Here is a 17,279-nt window from a genome sequence, read left to right as displayed (position 1 = left end):
CTTCTATGTCTTAACTTTTAACCTTGGATGCCACATTGCTCATGTCATATCATCCTTCTATGTCTTAACTTTTAACCTTGGATGCCACATTGCTCATGTCATATCATCCTTCTATGTCTTAACTTTTAACGTCATTTTTTAAAATGGAATCACGTATATATATCATATAGGCCTAGATCTCATTTTGTTTTAGTGGTAGAAATCAATCTTTCTTTTTAGGAGAATTACAAAGTTTGCCAGACATTAATATTTTTCCCCTATTATTTTCACCAAATCTTAATCTAAAGATTCTAAGAACATATCAGCATTATCTTTATCTTACGTTTAACTGACATTCCTGCAAAAAAGCCGTCACATTTTCTCCTATGTTTGTATGTATGCGAAAATGTTTCCTTTTTTTCTTTTTTCTTGGTATATTTTATACTTAATGTTCTCCTCATCATGTCGCCAAAACGTAGTGGTCTTGTACATTTTCATGAAAGGGAGGGCATAGTGGTAACACCATTAAGAATGGAGTGAGTTAATGGCCCTTGACCTTTTTATTTGCCCTTGCATTTTGATTTTCAGATTATGGCTTGAGAAAATGGCGTAATATTTAATGTAAAAACAAATTTTGGACACTCGTTTGGGGGACCCCGTTATGTGGAAGCCCAGGGGAAATTTTGAAATTTGGACCCCCCCCCCCCCCCATCCCCACCTTACGCTACTGATCTAAAGAGCAGATTCTAAGAATATGGCAGCATTAAAAAATTTAAATATCTTTATCGCCTTATGTTTAATTGACAATCCTACAAACATCAGTACTTCATACACATCTATTCATAAAGTAATTTGGGGAAATTGATGGCTTAAAATTCAAGTATTACATTTGATTCAACAGAGCCAGGAGATCGGATACCTAGATAACCAGATCAACATGAATCAATATTACCACTGTGAGGTGAATGACCTTCAGTCTAATACACCTCTTAAGTCAGATAGTGTTTATCTTCGTTTCTCGGGTAAGAACCATTTACCCTCTCTATCTCTCTCTCTCTCTTTCTCTCTCTCTATCTCTTTCTTTCTCTCTCTTTCTCTTTCTCTCTTTCTCTCTCTCTTTCTCTCTCTCTTTCTCTCTCTCTCTCTTTCTCTTTCTCTCTCTCTTTCTCTCTCTCTTTCTCTCTCTCTCTGTCTTTCTCTCTCTCTTTCTCTCTCTCTTTCTCTCTCTCTTTCTCTCTCTCTCTCTGTCTTTCTCTTTCTCTCTCTCTACCTCTCTCTTTTTCTCTCTCTTTCTCTCTCTTTCTCTCTCTCTCTCTATCTTTTTCTCTCTCCCTCTCTTTCTCTCTCTCTCTCTCTCTCTTTCTCTCTCTCCCTCTCTCTCTCCCTCTCTCTTTCTCTCTCTTGCTCTCTGATAGTTTTTTTTTATTTCTCAGATTATGAAATTTATTCAGTGCACATAAATCTTGCACTAAATACAACGATAACTAATGGATTAGAGATTGCCTTGTTCAACGCCTCTGTACCGAACAGATGGACCTGGCAGTCTGGGCCTGCTCAAAATAGACGACTTTCAAGGTCGCCTGTTCAGAGGGCGGCTAGGGCAGTGAATGGACCTGTGCTCGTGGGAAGTGATCTATATTTTCTGTTCAGTCTTTTATATCAGATTTCCAACATGAACTCCACCATAAAGTTTTCTATTAAGCCTCAGCTGTTTCTGTGAGTATTGCTTTAATGATAGTTCTACTAATAAGTAATTAGTAGCACAACGGGAACTTTTTTTTTTACATTGCGTCAGTCTTCCAATAATCTGTTAGGTCTACATATAGCGCCTGCATGAATACTGTGTCAAGGGATAGGTCTAGAAGACTCATAACTAAAGTAGCCGCTAAAGTAGCCGCTAAAAAACGCTACCGTCTTCGACATCGCCGTACCACTATCCCATAATATAAGGAAAACGGAAATGTAAAAACACAAAAAAAATATGGGAACCTAAGTTTGGAGATTATGGGGTCATGGAAGTTGTCTAAAATAACAATATACCCCATTGTTATAGTAACTGACAACTGACCTCATAGGTAATTTCAGGCTGGGGTGTAGTGTCATCTAGAGGCATCTTCTAATCTGCAGATGTTACGTTACTTTGAGAGACACACACAACTCTCAACTATAACCTGGTCATTCAAACACTCACTGTATGATGTAAGCACTGAGTAAAGTTTTGGGGAGAAGATGTGATCGGTGTTTGCTAACTCATATTCATACTATGACTATCCATGCTGATCATTTATTATTTTCAGTAAATCTATGAAGATTATTATGTCCAACCTTTTGTGCCATGTACACTTTGAAACTAATTGGTCTCCTGTTTTTTTAGGATAATTTGTATGCATAGATCTTATGTGGCCTATACATTTAGACTCTAGACAATGCATGTTTGGCTTGCATAAAGCATGTCTTCAGACAGTCAATTACTTCGATTCATTTTTTTTTTTTTGCATTGTTCTTCATAAGTTAGATTCTACAGTATACTACATGTTCAGTGTATAAAATGTGTGAAAATTTCTCTTTCATCAGAAGCAAATCCAATGTATTAATTCTTATACGTGGGAAGCGTGGTCGAGAGGCTAAGTGTGCTTGAACTTGGATTGTCTTGGCTACCTAGAAAGGGGCTCGAGGTTCGACACCCAACTCGGGCAGAGTTGCGTTTACTGAGCGCCTAAAGGCAGCACAGAAAACCAACTCCTAGATACCCCCTCCCCCCCCCCCCCCACTGGTCCACAAATGAGATTGGACCAAAGCGCTCTGAGCATGCTATAGCCTAAGCATGACTTACTTAGACTTAGGTCCTCCCGCGCCGTTCGGCGCATTGGGCGGCAAGCTGTCTCCATAATGATCTGTCACTGGCAATGTCTGAAGCCTCTTCCCATCTGGTGTCCACTGTTCTGAGGTCCTCCATGAAGGTGTGTCGCCAGGTAATACGAGGACGTCCCTGTTTGCGCTTTCCTCGTTTTGGCTTCCATGTTATCGCAACTCTTGGTGTGCGTAATTCATTTTGACGTAGAACATGTCCCGCAAACCTCATGCGACGCTCAGTCACAACCTCACTAAGTGTTCGACTCCCAGTTCGGCAAAGGATTTCCTTGTTTGAGATCCGGTCTGTGTAACTGACTCCCAAAATCCGTCTCAGCCATCTCTGTTGAGCCACATTTAGTCTTTTCTCAATTTTGACAGATGACTTCCACGTCTCACATGCATATGTAGCAGTTGGAATGACGATTGTGTTGAGAAGGTGTATTTTTGTCTCGAGTCCAATGGCTTGGCTAGTCCAAATAGGCTGCAGCCTTTGGAAAATGCTCCCTGCCTTTCCTATTCGGCACGCTACATCATGGTAAGCATCTCCATCATTTGTTATGATGCTGCCAAGGTACGTGAACTTGTCCAGCTCTTCAAGCTTTGACTCACCAAGTCTGACGGGGACACCCTTTGCCTTATATCCCACTCGCATAATTTTAGTCTTATCCAAGTTTATGCGGAGGCCAATTTTGGGTGCCTCTCTGTCTAGGCTCTCCGTCATTTCTTGAATGCATTTATTTGTAGCCCCGAGTAGTGCAACATCATCAGCAAAGTCCAAGTCCGTCAATCGGAGTTGTTCATGCCATGGAATACCAAAGGCAGTCTGGTTCATTGCTCTCCTCATTATGTAGTCGATGGCTAGGAGGAAAAGGAAGGGAGATAAGATGCACCCCTGTCTCACACCTGTCTCGATTGTAAAAAACTCTGTTGTTCCCTCTTCTGTTTTAATGCAGCAACTAGACTGACTGTAAAGGTGTCGTAGGATCTGGACGAATTTTTCTGGGATACCGTATTCTCTAAATATTTTCCATAGTGATTCTCGGTGGACACTATCAAACGCTTTTTTGAAGTCCACGAAACTGATCGTTAGCCGTTGTTGGTACTCAAAACTTTGTTCTATGATATTTCGTAAAACGAAAATCTGCTCTGTACATGATCTGCCTCTTCGGAAACCTGCTTGTTCTTCTCTGAGCCTTTCATCTACAGACTGTTGAAGCCGTCTCAACAAAACAGTGCTGAAAACTTTGCCTGGGACAGAGAGGAGAGTAATGCCCCTCCAGTTGTTACAGTCTGCCAAGTTGCCCTTTTTTGGAAGCTTTACAATCACTCCCTTTTGCCAGTCCTCTGGGACTTTTGAAGTTCGCCAACAGAGATTTAAGAGATCAGTCATTCTGTTAACAATGCACTGTCCCCCATATTTTAGCATTTCTGCTGATATCATGTCTAGTCCTGGTGCTTTGTTATTCTTTAGCACTGCAATGGCCATGGTAACCTCCTCAGCAGTTATTGGGTCTGTCTTGACCTTGAGATCATTGTCTGGAGAGGGGTCCTTGAATATGTAAGTTATGTCTGGCGACAGTTGGTTAAGGGTCTCTTTAAAGTGCTCTACCCATCTTGCATCCTGTTCTTCTTTCGTTAACAAAGTTTTGCCTTGCTTGTCTTTTATTGGTGCCCCATGTCCACTCTTTGCTCCAGTGAGATCTCGGACAATACGATGGAGGGTTTTTGTGTCATTTCTGCTTGCAGCTGCTTGTGCCTCTTGTCCCTTCTGCTCAATCCAGTCCCGTTTATCTTGCCGACAGCTTCTCTTTACTTTCAGATCTGCTTCCCTATAGGCTTCTTCCGCTAGGCTGCGATCCTGTGTTTCATTTTTCTGATCTCGTCTACGTTTGGCCTCTTTCCTCTCATCTATCAATTTCCATGTTCTGTCTTGTATCCACCGTTCCTTGTATGAACCTCGCCTCCTTCCGATAACTTCTTCTGCGCACCCAATAGTGGTATCTTTGAAGTTGGCCCACTCTTCTTCAAGGGTCAATATATCTGCAAGAGCCTCAAAGCGGTTCGTTAGTTTCAATTGGAACTGTGCTGCAGTATTGCCGTCTTTAAGCTTCTCTACATTAAATGGGCGGGGTCGTGTGGCTCGTTTTGGTTGGCGTTTCAATCGGAGCTTACATTTGCCACTGCATGAGCATGAAAGTAGCGCTATATAAAAGCTATAATAATAATAATAATAATAATAATATCAATAGGAAAAAAAGAGTTAGATTGTCTGTACCTATAGATCTATATTGAGTTAATCTATTTCGTATTAAGAGTGCAATTCAAAATCTTATGGTAGCCTATAATATTATGTTCACCATATCTATATTTCAGGAGGGAAGAAAGAAAGCTAGTCCTGTATTTCTACAAGTCCTTCGATCTTGGTTTTAACATTACAAACCAGACAGAATCCTTGCTGGCAAATGCAACGAAGGATATAACAACTCGATTCAAACTGGTAACTGTATAGGCCTAAATTAATGTCAGCGAATTTCTATTTTCCGTCTTGACCTTTATTCATTTTTTAAATTTTAATAATTATTATGAACTCCCATCTTTATTATGTGTTTGTTATGTGTTTTTGGACACCTCCAAGTGAGAGTGTGGTGGAACAATTCACTCCGCCTACCTACAAAAATCAGTGTTCTCTCAACTCTGCTATATGAATTTGAGCATTTTTGAATGCTTTCACCAAAGATGTCTGCGTTCCAACATGGACATACGATGGCAAGACTACTCTTCAAATAGCAATGCTCTCGCAAATGCCAATATGGACAGTAAAGAGGGACTGCTTTCAGATCTACAGGGGCAGAGCAAGTAGCACATAAGGTGGACGAGCATATGCTAAAGGCAACCTTCTTTGGTGACCTGAAAGGTGGTCGGTGTAAGAAAAGTTCTGCCCGGAAACGCTTTAAAGACCAGCTTAGGTGTCAGCTTGCTTAAACTGACATAGAAGAGAGCACATGGATGCAGGCAAGTTCAGAACAAGACAGCTGGAGATCACTTACAAAGATACATATTGAGACCACAAGAAAATCCTCTGCTGATGACAAACGTAGATGGCTTAGCCACTCGAAATACTGCAATTCTAATTAATTTTCGGACTCAAAGAAAAGCCTTGTCTTCTTATTCTTTTTTTAAAAAATCATGTCTTTTGATTCAAAACTCTTGTAACACGTGCAATGCGTAGGACATAATTATCTTCTTTTTTTGAAGTAACGCCTGTAATGTATAAGATAAAATAAGATAACTGTAAGAGACGGGCCTACCATTGATAGATGTTTTAAACAACGCAAAAGACCTGGAGGAATGGAGAAAGGCGGTCGACAAATCTTGCTTGGTGCCCCAATGGTCCCAATGGACTAAGGGATAGGTAAAGGTAAAAAACAGTAAGAGTTGACACTATGTTAACCTTAAATGAAAAAAAGGATTAATAAGTGCTTGAAACATGGTATAGATCTATAAATCTTGAGATTTGAGTGAGTTGAATGTTGCAAAGTAGGAGCACATTTTCTGACAGTTACAAACAAAAGTGTATTCCTTATTGTTGTGCAGATTATTTCTATATGCCTGATTGCATGGAAAGAGCTCTGGGCTGTTCTGCCATCCTGAGCCGTACCACGGGATGTTTGGGCTTGGATGTATTATTTTGTAAAATGTTTTACATGTTTCGGATGTTCCTTCATATTTGAGGATAATTGCATCCTAGCCCAAACCTATCCCAGGAAAACTGGGGATGGCATCAGGCAGAGTTTTAACCTGGGACACAAGACATCACCAAACAACAGCCAGGAATGTATGTAATAATCTTTCAATCTGAAGAAACATCCGAAAAATGTGAATAAGAATATTACATATCATTTGTTTAAAATTAAATTAAAAACTTATCATCATCATAAGAGATGCTCATTGTATGCTACTATTATTTTTATGTACATCTATTAGGCTGTTATTAACCTTACATTAAATATTCTGTGTGTACTGCAGTTGCAGGGCAGATTACCACAGTTTGATACAGACACTGTTCAAGTATTAAGTATCGACTGGTGTTGGTCTCGGATAATAGACGACCCAGTTACCAATTTAAAATTCATTTTACCTCAGTCACCGGTGGGATTTATCTGGACAAGCCCGCAGATATGTGCACAAGGTAGATGTATCTTAACATTTATTTATCTTACTGTGTTGGACTAATGGTCTTTAAATATTTTTTTTTTCAAATTCATTTAGAGCATTTGCATTGTGATAGGGGAAGCGCAGTAGCTGATCAGTACAGCACTTGCAATGGCTTCCAAACTGGGGACAGGGGTTTGAATCCTGGTGAAGACTGGGATTTTTAATTTTGGATCTTGGGGCGCCTCCGTGTCCACCAAGCTCTAATGGGTACAGGACGTTAGTTGGGGAAAGTAAAGGCGGTTGGTCGTTGTGTTGGCCACATGACACTCTCATTAACTGTAGGCCACAAAAACAGATGACCATTACATCAACTGCCCTATAGACCACAAGGTCTGAAAGGGAAACTTTACTTTATTGTTATAGGAATGAAAGGTTGAAAGTCACAGAATAGAATTTCTAACAAGAAAGACTTTATAAATCTAATGCAGTACATGAGTAGGCCTACATGGTCATATAGTGAATATACTAGATCTAGATCTACTCAGAATAGTGATCTAGCCTGTAAGGCTCATTGCATCTTGAAAGCTTCTTGTTAACTTATCATAGCTAGGAATATACACATTTTAAATACGTTTTTTCATGCTATTTTATATGAAGATTTTTTCGTTCACAGATAGAAAACCCTTAGCAATGGTAAAATGTGAGGGAGATAAAATACTGGGTTTATATTGGGGTAGATTTCAAGTTAATCCTCTCTGCAATTACTCAGCTTCTGTTGGTGTAAGAAGCAATTTGACAGCAGTATTGAAAAATCTGTCCCAGGTATTACATTTATTACATTTGCTTTATGCACTGTTTATTATCTTATCTTATATATTCTTATACCTTACAGACGTTCCTTCAAAGAGGAAGATAATTATGTCCTATGCATAGGCTATTCATGTGTCAGTCTAGTCATGCATTAATTATACAGTTAAACTCAACTTATCATTGTTTTTCTGGGCTGATTCAGGCAACCTGTTTTGTGCTTAAAAATATGGCACTAAGAGGTGACTAAGAAGAAAGAGAGTCACTAAAAAAAATATGGAAAAGCTCCAAACTTTTGTTAACAGATGTCTACGCCGGATATTAGGAATGAGGTGGCCAGAAAAGATAACTACTATCGATTTGTGGGAGAGAACTAGATACACTCTGTGAAAACCAGCTACTAATGTTGCAAGGCAGGCACTTGACTGGAACCCACAAGAAAAGAGGAAGTGGGCAGACCCAAGCAAACCTGGAAGAGGTCAGTCATCATTGAAGCTGAGGGTACTGGAATGACATGGGAGCAGATGAAGAAAACTGCTCAAAACCGAGTTCGGTGGAGAGGTGTGGTTGCGGCCCTATGCTCCCCTGGGAGTACACAGGATTAAGAAGAAGAGAGAATAAGAATAAGAAAGAGCATTTATAAGAATTTCTAACATATGAAACAACAAATAAATATTTATCTCTTATTGACTTTCTGAGTATTTTATTAGGTTTTGTTTATGTATTTGTAAATTATGGTTCAGTGTTTTATGTATTATTTTTACTTTACATTTTAAGCCATGTAAGCCATTTAGGACATCTGTCCATAGTGTGTGTTCTAGTATTCTATATATATGTTACTAGTGAGTGATACTGATCTGTAGTTTCCTGTATCCATTGTATATCCTTTTTAATTAAAGTATTGACATTAGCTTCTTACTTGTTCCTAGCTGCAATGCCATTGACAACATTATGACAATAAACAAATATCTTAGTTAACAAGGTTAACTTTAGTAAAATTACTAAATTTAGAAAACCGTCAGGAGAGAAGACTCAAAAGTAAAGTAGCAATTATACATAAAACACTGAACCATAATCTTCAAATACAATGACAAAAAATAATAAAATACTCAGAAAAACACAAAGATAAAGGCACACTCCTCATTCCATATGAGGACAAATTTGTACAAATGCTCCTTCTTCCCTAGTGCTATTAGAGCATGGAATGGATTGCCTGAGCCAGCCAGGAAAACCAGTGACTTGGCAGAATTTAAGTCATTGGTTAACATGCATGACTAGATGCATGATGCATAGTACGTAATCATCTTTTTTGAAGTAATATCTGCATTATATAAGAAAAGAAGATAAGATGAGGTGATCCAACAATACTGGAAATCAAAAGAATAAATAACTTTTTAAAAAAGTATAAAACTTTAAAGAAAGTAATATAGATGTATAAATTTATATCTTTAGTGAATCATAAATGCCACTTCTTAATTTTGTTGTAAATCTATATATATTAAGTTTATTTTGTTTTGTATTCAATACAATAATGGTTTATCAATTGATTTTAATCTAGATCTATTTATTAAAAATATTTTAATAATATATTGGTCTATTTAATTTTTGTGTGTCCTTGCATTAACAGGAGAATATTACCAATGACAACGTTGGGTGGGTTCTGGAGACTACTAAAACTCTAATAGCCAATCTCAGTAGCCAGACCGTTATAGGAGAGGATCTGGCATACTTAGCAGATATATTGCAGAAGAGTACTACAGATGTGGATAGACTGTCAAAAGTAGATGTAGAAAATATTATGGACAGTGCTGCAAAATTACGAAATTTCCCAACTTCAGTTTTAAAAGAGTCGCAGGAGATAGCCAATGCTACCAACAGGTCAGCTGAAAGTCTTATATGTGTGATCTCGCGTTCTTTTATGGATAATTTAAAATGTTATAATATAGGAGTATTCAATGAAATTTGTTGGATTATAAAGTGATGATGAAACTAACAAATTCCTCAAGGTTGTTTTTGTATATACAATGCGGATTAATATAAAAAAAATTTCCCCTTCATAAATAAGTTTTTTGTGTATTGGTTTTTGTAAACATGATTTATGGTTTATGAATTAATGCTTTAGAAAAAATGGTTGATGATAGGTCTTAATAATAGAAAAGAACAAAACAAATTCAAAGTAAAGATTTGTGATAGTGTATCTTGCTTTGTTTTGTACTTTGTTTTACATGCTCTGGGTGTTCCTTCAAAGTTAAAGCCAAAGCCTCCCATAACAGGGGATGGCAGTGGGCATATGCTAGGACAAATTTGTACAAATGCTCCTTCTTCCCTAGTGCTATTAGAGCATGGAATGGGTTGCTTGAGCTAGCCAAGAAAACCAGTGACTTGGCAGAATTTAAGTCATTGGTTAACATGCATGACTGAATGCATGATGCGTAGAACATAATCATCTTTTTTTTTTTTGAAGTAACATCTGTATTATATAAGATAAGATAATGAGACAACCAAAGACTAGTCTAGCATGACCAGTCAGCCATCTTCACTGATTTATATGTTTATTTTATTTCATTTTTAAAAGAAAACATGTAAAATATAAAATTGTGTATGTTTTTGTCTCTTTGCTGCAGAGTGTTAAAAAGTATTGACCAAGCAGGCAGTCTTATAGAATCATCTGAGTCTGGTACGAATCCACAACTTGTTATCTCTGGAGGTTTGGGCTTTGTAGTTTCTGATATATCAAGAACTATGAGGAATACAAAAGACCTCATTGTTGGTTTGAAGGTACTGTATACTGATAATTAAGAAAATGCATGCAATTTACAGCTAGAAGTAGTCGGAAATTTTGTATAATTTATACCAGTGTTTCCCCAAACTGTATTCTGTGTTCCACAAGGCCTGAATAATGGTTCCCAAACAACTGGAATAATTAGCTTGTAGGCCAGCAGGTGAATTAAAGGTTTCCTCTAAATACTAAGAATGTCCAAAGTGTTTAGTTGACATAATGAATCTATTTCTTTCTAATTAAAAAAAATGGAAAACTTCTTAATAACATATAACCTTTTGCTTAAAACCTGAAAGATTATGTATTGAGAATGTGCGTTTGAAGTATGCACCTTTTAAACTTACAATTATTCTTTTAAATTAGTGATGACTAATTAGTAAATATAGAAATCTTATTATCTCAATCTTTCAAATTATTTAAAATTAATGACTTTATTTGTATTCCCTGTTTATGTTACCACCCATGCTTGGAAGGTCATTGTGGTAATTTTTCTTTTTACTATGACAAAGCTATAAAACAACTTGACCCAATCTAATGATGGTTGGTAAATAAACATTTTTTAGCCAACAGACTAGATTGTGTAGATATTACTGTCTAATTACACTCAGTTCCTGAGTTTCAATCAAATATATTGAAAGACAATGTCTGATGCTCAGTTTTCTGATGCTGACAGTGGTAGTGTATGTGGCTAATATATGTCTATATGCTGAACATGGGTGTGGTTGCTGAGTGGGTTCTTGAGTTCAAATCCTGGGGAAGACTGAGATTTTGAACTTTGGAATTTTTAGGACCTTGCTGAATTTACCCAACCTTAATGGGTGCCTGTTGGGGAAGAAAAGGCCATTGGTCATTGTGCTGGCCATCTGACATCTAGATCATTAACCATTGGCCACAAAAGCCTACATATCCTGAACTCTTTAGTATAAAGCTGATCAAAGAATTTTGATTTGTAACAGACTATGTAAGTTAAAACGATTCACTTATAATTTTTTTAACTGAAGGAAATGGTCATGCTTAGGACCTTTCAAATAGGTATAATTAAAAAGTGTTTTTTTGGTGGATTAATGAAAAACATATATATGTGAAACAAATGAGATTTTAGTTAGCAATTTTATTATGTTCAGATTCAAATCTTACAGAAGTTGAAGCATCTTAGAATTGTAAACATCAATGCATTTATACATTAGTATCATAGCTATCTAATATCATATCAAATGCTTTTAGAATTTTTCAAAAATATGGGAAGATAATTTCTTGTTCATCTCCTATATGTTGTTTTAAGAGATTAATTTAATGCAAATATCAAACGCAACAACCTGCCTATTGTCTAATTCACCACATTATAATTTGTTTTCAGAACAAAGATGATAATAAAACTCTTCTCATAACACAGGCTGTCTTGTAACCCATATAAACCATTTAAGAAAAAAAAAAAAATTTTCTTATTGTTTTCAGTTAATGGCTGATGGCTCAACACAAATGCTTGCTGAAGAAAATCTTGTCTCATTATTCAGTGATGACAGCATGAACTATAATAAACTACTAGCTGCAATCATATTACCAAGAGCATTGATTGAGGTAGGTTTAACTCTATTTCTCCTAATTGATGATGCCAACATTGATTGAACCCTTTAAACTAAATGGACTTTTGGATTTATAAACTTTAATTTGTGTTGTGTAAAAAGAGCATGCATTCTCCTATAATTCTATACCAAACTTTTTCTGATAACAAACACAAAAGTTATTAGAGTTTATTCAGAACAGGATAGTGAAATACAAATAAGCAAAATTAATAATAATTAATAATTAATAATACTATTGGAATGATAAAAATAATGAGGGAGTGAAAAAGATTAACAAAGTTTAGTTCCTCCATAAAACAGAAGCAGTTCACTAGAAAATGAGAGACATTGAATTTTTTTAATAGTAAGTAGTTGTCCTATTTCAGTATGATAAAAGAACACCTTAAAGTGGATGACTGTACCATAGTATGAATTAATACTACCATAACTACATGATGGCTTAGTTTTGGCTTCTGAATTGGAGGTCCTGGGTTCAAATCCTGATGAAGACTGGGATTTCTAATTTATTGATCATTGGGCCCCACTGAGTCTACCCAGATCAAATGGTATCTGACATTAGTTGGGGAAAACCTAAGGTGGTTGGTCATTGTGCTTGCCACATGATGCCCTGATTTACCCAAGGGCCACAGAAACAGATGACCTATGCATTATCATTGTAAAATGTTTTGTAAAATGTTTTACATGTTTCGGATGTTCCTTCAGAGTTGAAGATAATTTACTTCCTAGTCCAAACCTCCCGCTGGACGATGGGGGATGGGAGCGGGCAGGGTTTGAACCCTCGACCATCGATAAATCCAAACGACAGTCCAGCGCACAAACCGCACAACCAGGCAGCCATCCAATTACGTCTGAAAGTGGTACATACATATACATATATACACATACATTAACATATATATATATATACATATACATTCATTTCATCCATCATAGTTCGATGATGACCACTTTTGTCATCCAGGGGGCTACTTTTATGATTACACCATTATACCACTGCTCTTTTTAAAAATTTTCTATGTTAATCATTCTTTTTTCATGCTATCTTCTATATGAAATGAAATGCAAACTTACCTTTTCTTTTTTGTTTTAGTCTTACAATGCTTCAACAGTGAGACTGGCAATGCATGCATACCAAGATTTAACTTTATATGAAGCCAGTGAAACAAGTCAAGTTAACAACAGAACACTGAACAGCAGAGTCATAGCTGCTAAAGTAAGTTATTTTCTTGTCTTATAAAATACAGACATTACTTCAAAAAAGATGATAGGTCCTATACGTCATGCATCATGTCATACATGTTAACCAATGACTTTAATTCTGCCAAGTCACTGGTTTTCCTGGCTGGCTCAGGCAATCCATTCTCTAATAGTACTAGGGAAGAAGGAGCATTTGTACAAATATGTCCGAGCATATGGAACGAGGAATGTGCCATTATCTTTGTGTCTTTCTGAGTATTTTAATGGATTTTGTTTTTGTATGACTATAACAATTTTGAAAGTTTGAAATACAAGAATCTTCTTAGGCATGATTGAGGCCTTAAAGATGTCTGAGAGGTCAGTTGTCACAACACATTGGATTTTTATCTTCATTGGGTATTTTATTGTTATTGTTATTTTGTATGGCATTTCATCCTCAATCAGAGGTGAATGAGTCAATTTTAAAACTCATAAACAATGACATTTTAAGCTCAAAACCTTCACATTATTAACTTATTTAGTGTTAATCAGTATGAATGAAAAATGTATTTATGTTTGGTTTGATCTTTCTTTGACACTCCTTTAGTTACTAGTTGATGGTAAAGAAATATCAGATCTTCATCACCATCGTGTAAAAACCTATTTCTTGCCAACAAGACTACTGAAACCAGAGTTACGTTCTAACCTGACTGCTTGCAGTTACTGGGACTACAAGGCTAATGCTGGAAAAGGAAACTGGAGTAGTGATGGGTGTGATTTTGAGGCCACTATTGAAGGAAGGGATATCTGTACATGTGATCACTTGACCAATTTTGCAATCTTAATGGTAAATTTAGAAAGTCATAGCATTATAGTTATAGTTGCAATTGATAAACTAATATGTTTTTCAATAAAAAATATTTTTAAAACTGCTAAAGCTGTTGACATTTGACTTTGGAACATTGGTGCCAATCCATTGATTTATTGATTCTTTATTAACACACTTTAAATAAAATCCAATCTTTCAAAAACAAACTCACCATTAATATTAAAACTGCAGAATGAAACTTTTAAAAATTGTTAACTCTTTTTGACAATAGGTTTCTCTAAGCATTAGTGAAAATAAAGTGCTTCTATCTCACAGCTTTTCTCTTAGTGTATGCACTCTTACAGTGAACTATTGCATACATGATAGCCTTGATGGTAATAAAAACTATTCTAATGTATATTTATCTTTTTTGTCGCCAGAACTTCTATGACCAGGATGTTTTAGTGAATGAGCATCAGTTGGCACTGAGTATTATATCCATCATTGGACTCAGCCTGTCTATTGCAGGGCTTTCCTTAACCATTTTGTCCTTCATATTTATCAAGTAAGATAAATTTATATAGCTTATACAGGAGCATGTGGGGTCAAGGTAGACGCTTGGTAATGTGAAGGATCTAAAAAAAATCTTGTTACTGTAATATTTAAGAAGCATACAGCTAACTACCATAAAGCTGTTCATTGTTCATGTTTGGTCATTGGTCATTATTCACACATTAATTATTGTTTTAAGTAGCCATTGTTACAAGTATTCAGTATTGGATTATTATTACTTTTCTTTTTGTCGATCCTTTAGTTACTGTAATGGATTATTGACCCCACATCATTTTAATGCAAGTCAAGGCTATTTGGAAGGGCATTATGAGTTAAATAATACAGATAGGGACTTCCTGCTGGTCAGCTCTCTTCTTCCCCTTGCATACTGACACATGACCAGTCCACTCTTTCTCCTCAAGTTTACCCACTGATCTACGCTTTTATATTTCACCATCATATTTTATGCCAGCCAAGTTATCTTTATGATTTATACTTGGATTATCTATTTTGCTGATTGAGTTTTGAAGAAATTAAACTCAGGAAAATTATATTCAGTGCTGTGTTTCTTCAGTGAATCCTAGCAGTGAGTTGTACAATTTTAAAGGCATCACCAAATCAACATATTTCACATGATTTTTGAGACCATACAAGGCTTCCCCCCCCTCCCCCTCCCCCAAAAAAAAATATATATGTTGTGGCACCATGTTTTTGCTTTCAATGTTTTCAATATTTGCTAAATGAACTTAAGGCCAAACATTCAGTCTCGTACTCTTAGTGTATTATCCATGGCTAATTACAACGTTTACATTTCAGGAGCCTTCATCACAGTCGGCCCCAGCAGACATTATTTCAGTTATCCCTTGCACTCCTGTGCTCCTGGATCATCTTCCTTGCTGGAATAAAACAGACCACATCTTATGGTGGCTGTATTGTGGTGGCTGTCCTGCTCCATTACTTCATCTTGGCTTCTTTCATGTGGATGTTGATGGAAGGCATCTTACAGTATTTGCTGTTTGTCAAAGTCCTCAACACTTACTTCTCAAATTATATCTTAAAAACTTCACTGCCAGCCTGGGGTAACAAAACCATTTTTTTTGTTTCAAATAGTAACACTTTATTTCATCTCATGTGCTCACTTTGTTATGTAGTCTTTTTGGAGTAGGAAAATTCTGAAGCAGGTCATTAGGATAAGGGACAGAACCTCATTTTCATATAAATGGTTATAACAAATTAGTGAGATCTGCACTGTAATAACAGTAATAATAAACTTTATTATCCATGATAGCAGAGTTTTTAAGTCATTGATTTTAAGTCATTGATTAACATGCATGACTAGATTGACATATGAAATGTGAAGGACATAATTATCTTTTTTTTTTTTGAAGTAACATCTGTAATCTATATGATAAGAAGATATAATACACAAGGTGTTTTAAAACTGTATCAATAATTCATTGATTTTCGGGATTCATGAGAGGGGAAGGAACATAATTCATCCAAAAAGTTGGAGGGGGGAGTGGTTTTTGTATATTGCAATATGCAATTTTAATAAACTCATCTGGGCTCATCCATTGTTTTTTTGTTATATATATATATATATATATATATATATATATATATATATGATAAGAATCATTACATGATATTTAACTTCATGGTACAAAAGTTCAACTAGTATGAGGTAAACATATCTACTTTATCTATAAATTATATTTATGGGCCAAACTGTAGCAGTAAAAGTGTAAACCTCAAATAAGTATGTTATTATACCTTTTAGCATTCCATTTTTTGGGGGGCTACAATCTGTGGTATTTTATGTCTTCTTGGACTCTTTTCCCATTGAAACTTCTTTGACCAAAATAAAGTTAATCCTAGATACACATTCACCAGTGGCTGTTATAAACATGACAAAATTTGCACATTTTAATTAATTGCTGGAATTACCAGAGAATAAAATGAGCGCATGCATTTGTGTAGCCTTTCTGAAGCCTAACATCAACAACTTTGTTCTTAGTCTAGAAAAAAAAAGAATATACTTAGAAATCTCATTGTTCTTTTTTTTTTCATTCATTTTTTTTTTACTTCTGAGATAAAGATTCTTTTTAGTTAACCTACAGTGCTATTGGTACATTTGTTCAGGTCCTCATCTTTTGTTTCACTACAAACAGGATGCTTGTTAATAACTAATTAAGGAAGCTATTTTATACCATCAAGATAGTCTAATATGGAGGCTTAAAATGGAAACTGTATAATCTATTAACTTTTGTAAACATTTTGTACTACCACTCAAACTCTAATTTACATTTTGGACAGACAACAATGACAATATTTCTGTAGAATATTAAAAATCTACATTTCATATTGTCAACTAAATCCTCACATTTGTTTCCTGAACAGGCTTACCTCTCATTCCTGTAATAATCTTACTGATAATAGATAGGGAACTTTACAAGGGAGGAAATGAATAGTAAGTCATGCATGCTCATTTACTGTGCTGAAAAAGACATTAATAATAGAGTTATTTTTTTATAGTAAGAAAGGTAACTCATTACTGAATGTACATTTATCAATTATGAACTTGAAA

The 17,279-nt window shown here is 35.9% G+C and overlaps 1 protein-coding gene across 4 annotated transcripts in view; it reads left to right on the top strand.

Moving 5' to 3' along the window:
* LOC106073017 (uncharacterized) overlaps window positions 1–17,279 on the top strand; it is a 61,399-nt gene that overhangs the window by 38,467 nt on the left and 5,653 nt on the right. For all 4 annotated transcript variants that reach the window (XM_056013394.1, XM_056013391.1, XM_056013393.1 and 1 more), the window contains exons 12-24: window positions 881–1,001; window positions 1,413–1,695; window positions 5,206–5,329; window positions 6,859–7,021; window positions 7,661–7,809; window positions 9,422–9,672; window positions 10,419–10,572; window positions 12,029–12,151; window positions 13,247–13,369; window positions 13,940–14,179; window positions 14,581–14,705; window positions 15,509–15,771; window positions 17,093–17,162. In XM_056013394.1, coding sequence (XP_055869369.1) covers window positions 881–1,001; window positions 1,413–1,695; window positions 5,206–5,329; window positions 6,859–7,021; window positions 7,661–7,809; window positions 9,422–9,672; window positions 10,419–10,572; window positions 12,029–12,151; window positions 13,247–13,369; window positions 13,940–14,179; window positions 14,581–14,705; window positions 15,509–15,771; window positions 17,093–17,162 — 2,189 coding nt within the window. The remainder of the gene's footprint in view (window positions 1–880; window positions 1,002–1,412; window positions 1,696–5,205; window positions 5,330–6,858; window positions 7,022–7,660; window positions 7,810–9,421; window positions 9,673–10,418; window positions 10,573–12,028; window positions 12,152–13,246; window positions 13,370–13,939; window positions 14,180–14,580; window positions 14,706–15,508; window positions 15,772–17,092; window positions 17,163–17,279) is intronic.

Source organism: Biomphalaria glabrata, chromosome 16 (assembly GCF_947242115.1).
Source record: "Biomphalaria glabrata chromosome 16, xgBioGlab47.1, whole genome shotgun sequence".
NCBI lineage: Eukaryota > Metazoa > Mollusca > Gastropoda > Planorbidae > Biomphalaria > Biomphalaria glabrata.
This window is presented reverse-complemented; position numbering and strand designations above follow the sequence as displayed.